The following is a 5092-nucleotide window of genomic DNA, read 5'->3' as shown; positions in this document are numbered from 1 at the left end:
TATATATATATGTGTGTATGTTATAATTATATATCCACATTAACATTCAATGTTCTTGGATCATCGAAATAGCAATTCCGTACGCTTGCAAGGTCATCTTTGGATGAAGTATAAGATTGAATAGGTAATCGCTTAGAAAAATAAGGAAATTAATTCTTATTATTCTCTAAATGAGGGAGCTACGAAAGCGTTTTTTTTTTCAATTTAATTTTGTCATATATATTTCAAAATATGATACAGATTAATAATGTTATTTTAGCAATAAAACAGAATTAATTAATTTTATAAAATAAAGATGGTTTGCTTTGAGCATTAACTTTCAATTGAGTGTAACTTTCAAGTTGACGGTCCGAAATCACACAAAAATTTGAACAGTTTTAAATGGTGTTTAATCCAAATTTGAGCGTTCTTTTTGAGTATTTAATGCAACTCAAAATTGAGAATGTTTTTCATAAGGGTTAATACAATGATTGATAGTAAATGCGATAATGACGTTAACATTGATAACGAAACATTAATTTTAAAATTTCGCGCACCGAAAAATTAATATCATTATCCGCACATGCGCAATTATATCTATCTATAGGTTAGAAAAGGAAGATACCATTTGAAACTCTCTCTCGGATTATTCTTAATAAAAATAGCAGAACTATGCTTGTTCTAGTAGTTATTATATTTCAGTAGATTAACTTCACCAATAAGACTTAGAATTATTGACTCATTGTAGAATCAGCATAATATATGCCAATGTTTAATAAATTGTGATACTAAGAATTACAGTTCTTATTTTAAAACTTAAATTTTTCAAATACACGTATTATCAAGATCGTTTTAATTGATTTATTTATATGTAATTAATCTTCTCTAGTTATATAATCTATAACATAAATACACAACTTACTCTTTATGAAACAAGAAAAAGGATTATTCAAATTTTTGTATGATGAGGAATACGCGTGCATATGTGTTGTTTCTATATCATTCTCTTCTTTTGTGATTCTATTTCTATTTCTCTTTTTTCTTATTTTATTTTAATTTTTTCTGGCCGACATAAGTTATACTCCAGGACCATCATCGATAGATGGAATGTCAATATGCAGTTTGGACGGTTTCTGAGAAGAGCGATCTTGATGGATGAGAAAACCTGTGCTATCTGCTTGAGGGAGCATATTGAGCACAATTGGAACATTCTTCGGCTCGCTAGAGATTTTCTTTAGACTTCCATCTGTAATATAACCAGCACCAGATAATTAGACAAAGACACTAATGAGTAATATGTAAAACTAATAGCAAATTCGGCAGATTGGACTAGTGTGCACTGAGTACAAACTTTTAAGCGCCACGCATTCGGCTTGTGCGCATTATATCTTAGAACATAAGCAGGGAACGCAAACTCTTACATAATGCATAACACATAAGAAATTCAACCAATCAGAGTTCTTTATTTCATAGAAAAGAAGGAAACAAAGGATTTTGATTGGTATATTTTCATATGCATTACATATTATGCGTTATGCAAGAGTCTGTGTTCCCTGCTATATATATCATTAGAAGTAGCATGAGTCTATAATCTTTGTGCATACACTGACTGCATACTTGACTGAAGCCGAAGATTAACAAGGATGAAGATAGAAAACCGAGAAAATTGACAAGGGTCGAGATAGAATGCGCCTAGTCAGTAATGTTCCAGACCGATACGCATGAGAGGTGAAATGTAATTTTTTAAATTGTTTTTCTTCAACTTTTTAAGAGTATATGTTTTAAGCTGTATCATTAAGTGCAGTGCATTAAGATTGTCGTATTCGACAAATGAAAACTGATCTAATATAGTGCTAAATTTATATGGATATTAATTTGAACCAACCGAATGAACTGAATGAGTTCAAGAAATGTTGTACTGTTTTCTGACAGTGCAATTCAATATAGCACCAAAGTGATTTTACACTTGCATTGTTAGAGCAGCATTAGAGCAGAGTCAATGTATGTGTGTCGAATTCGCCATAAATGTTAGAATTAGGGCTCGTTTACAATCAAATTGACTTGTCAGATATCGTTAGTCGTAAAAGATGGGACCTGACCAATCCAAACGACGCCCAGCAATCGACACGAAAAATGAAGGTTATGCGCATGCATGCAACATACGACAACGTCTCTCGACTGATTGTAAACCATCGATTATGTAAAGTTTCTCCTAGGAATGAATACACAAAAAGTGAAAAAATTCACATAAATGTAATGAATAAGCGATTAACTTTTGGCTGTTATAAAATGTAGAAGAGTTCGAGAAATTTTTCAAGTAGCGAAATGCCTAAAATGTGAAATTCTAATTATTTTTTAAATTGATATAAATTAGTTTGATTTCGATGTTTCGATCTGTTTTCTGTTCCTGCATTAGACTGCACTAGAACTCTCTCGCTTTTACAAATATCAAATATATTTGAATATCTATTTGAAATATATACCATATTTGAAATGAATTGCGTGGTTTCGCCATAAATGGTGCGAACAAAGAGGAAAGCATGCAGGCGAAAACTTCGCATATTAAGAAAACGTTTGCGTGATGTTAAATTAAATATATGAATAAAAGATAAAAATATGAAATACATAAAAATCACAAATTTAAAAATTTAAAAATAAGAATTATAATAAAAAAATAGAGATTTATGAAACAGATTAAAAAATAATCTTTTTCTATTCAGATGAAGATTTATCCGGCCCCAGTTCAGAACAATTTAGGATTTGCTATGTTCTCCATTTTTTTACGAGTTTTAAATACATACCATAAATTTAATCGATATCCAGCCCTTAGCAACAAGCTGGAATTTGCGTAGAATTCATTCAAATTAGGTCCCTGGCATTCAATAGGTTTTTTACTACATACAATCAAGATCAAGAACAATGAAATAACATGTTTTTACCAGTCGTTCCACGACTCTGAGAATTTTGCGATATTCTTTCTCGCACAATATCCAAATTTTTTGATATTATGTCTACAGCATTTCCTTTTGTTTTTGAGTTACATTTATTGTTATTTTCGATTATACTATGTATAAGAAACAACAAATAATGAGCACAATATGATTTCCTATCAAAATACGTATGTACATACACCCGTGAGCTCTTGTCAAATTTTCGTAAATTTAAGAGGAACGATGTAAATTCGCTTTATTATCTCACTTTTTCGTAACTTTCTTACTGATTTCACTTGTTCATAATTTTCTTATATAATCATTAAGTTTGATATCGTTTGAAAGTGAAACTTTTCACGAGATTGGTACATACAAAAAAATGTAAAAATGAAAGTTTCGTGAAAATTTATATAATCGATATTCAGGCCTTAGCAACAAGCTAGAATATGCGTAGGATTCATTCAAATTAGGTCCCTGGCACTCAATAGGTTTTCGATAGTTTCATCTGAACTCCTTGTCCGAAATCCGCGCTAGTAAACTTAGTTCGCTTCCATTAGTGAAGTGGGGTGCCCATGATATAAAGACAAGGATATGCTTCCTATCCAGTGGTAACATCAACATGTTGTAGTACTGGACAGAGCATCGAAACTATCTTAACAGATCTAGAAAGAGATAGAACGATGTTTGGGTAGTAACGACCAATAGGACAATAATAGAGAGTTCGATCAATAGGACAATAGTAAAAAGAGAGTTCCGTGCCCAAATATTTATCTTTCTCTTTTTAGGTCTGCAAGATCAAGATATTTCGCCGCATATTTCGTCCAGTCTAGATGTCGATGGGTGGTTGCATAGATAGAAAACAAAGAGGGTGAACTATGGTGGAAGAGATTGACATTTCATCATGGGTAAACACATGACCGTCAACAAGTTACATCAACAACTACCTCGAGTGATTTTGATTAATTCTATGATATAAAGATAAGAATATATCTATGTACAGGGTGTAATCACGTGACAGTTATCAAAGAATTGTTATCAAGTTATATCATCGTTTCATGATAAATTCGAATGTATTATTTATCAGTATACTTACAGTGTTCCTTGCAATACATTTTAATACAAAAGATATTAAACGCAAAAGAAATATTAAAAAATAATATTATAAATACAAAAAAATTATAATATAAAAAGAAATACTAAAAATAAAAATATATATTTAATATATTCCAGAAATTTATTTAATCTTCAAGCATGGTTGGTCCGTAAGACTACGTGAAAGAAAAAATGCTGTATCTGTATCTGTACGCTTTATGCTATATCGGTTTGATTAATAAAACATAGATTTATAAAATTGCTGTTTTTATTTCAGTTTTTTTTTAAATCAATATCTCAAGGATCTCAGTAAAAGTATTGTTACATTCGTATTATTTAGTTAATTAGTAAAGAAACCAAAGAACAGCATTCATAATTTTCTTATAATATATTGTTTGCATTAATATCACAAAATACAATTACGGGAAGAAGCAATTTTTTGCACACACATCTCGATAATATTAAATCCTCATTGCTAACGTTGATTTAAATATAGAGTAACTCCGGCAAATACGCCGCAGAAGTCAGAAAAAATAGAAGGAGTAGGAGTAATTTTCTCGCAACTACTCTGTTACATGTCTTTATGTTATATTAGTATTGTGTTATGTTTTCAGTTTCTTATTATTGATATTATTGAAATTATTGTGAGTTGAATCGGTTTGTGACTGTGTTAAATAGCGCTATCATAATCTACATAAAATGATTACTGTAGGACATGCAAAAGACTTAGTGGTTCATGATACATGAGGAATAGTAAAGAGGAATAGTAAAGAGGAATAGTAAAGTATGTTGTATAACAAAATTTAATTTAATTTAATTTAATTTAATTCCATGTAATTTAATTTATTGCAAAGATTATATATTAAATGATATGAAAAAGATTATATATTAACAAAATAGGACAAATAAAATATAATACACAGACATAATATAGTTAACATAAACACAATAAACAATAGTAACTTGCAAATGGTTAGGCATCAACAAAATTGCTGTTATAAAGTCTACCAGTAACAAAATCGGAAGACAATGCAAGAAGAGATAAATAGCTAAACTCATACACACACACACACACACACACACACACACGC

At 30.3% G+C, this 5092-nt stretch overlaps 1 protein-coding gene across 7 annotated transcripts in view; it reads right to left on the bottom strand.

Moving 5' to 3' along the window:
• Nucleotides 1–303: 303 nt before the first annotated feature.
• Nucleotides 304–5092, bottom strand: part of LOC108692306 (G protein-activated inward rectifier potassium channel 3-like) — a 73723-nt gene continuing 68934 nt past the window's right edge. For 6 of the 7 annotated variants that reach the window (XM_018200493.1, XM_018200494.1, XM_018200496.1 and 3 more), the window contains one exon: nt 304–1225. In XM_018200493.1, coding sequence (XP_018055982.1) covers nt 1056–1225 — 170 coding nt within the window. In that variant the 3' untranslated portion in view covers nt 304–1055. The remainder of the gene's footprint in view (nt 1226–5092) is intronic. The other variant, XM_018200501.1, reaches the window with a different exon arrangement.

The sequence above is a fragment of the Atta colombica genome, unplaced genomic scaffold (assembly GCF_001594045.1).
Source record: "Atta colombica isolate Treedump-2 unplaced genomic scaffold, Acol1.0 scaffold69, whole genome shotgun sequence".
Classification (NCBI taxonomy): domain Eukaryota; kingdom Metazoa; phylum Arthropoda; class Insecta; order Hymenoptera; family Formicidae; genus Atta; species Atta colombica.
Note: the sequence above shows the minus strand (reverse complement) of the source record. Positions and strands in the feature narration are given on the sequence as shown.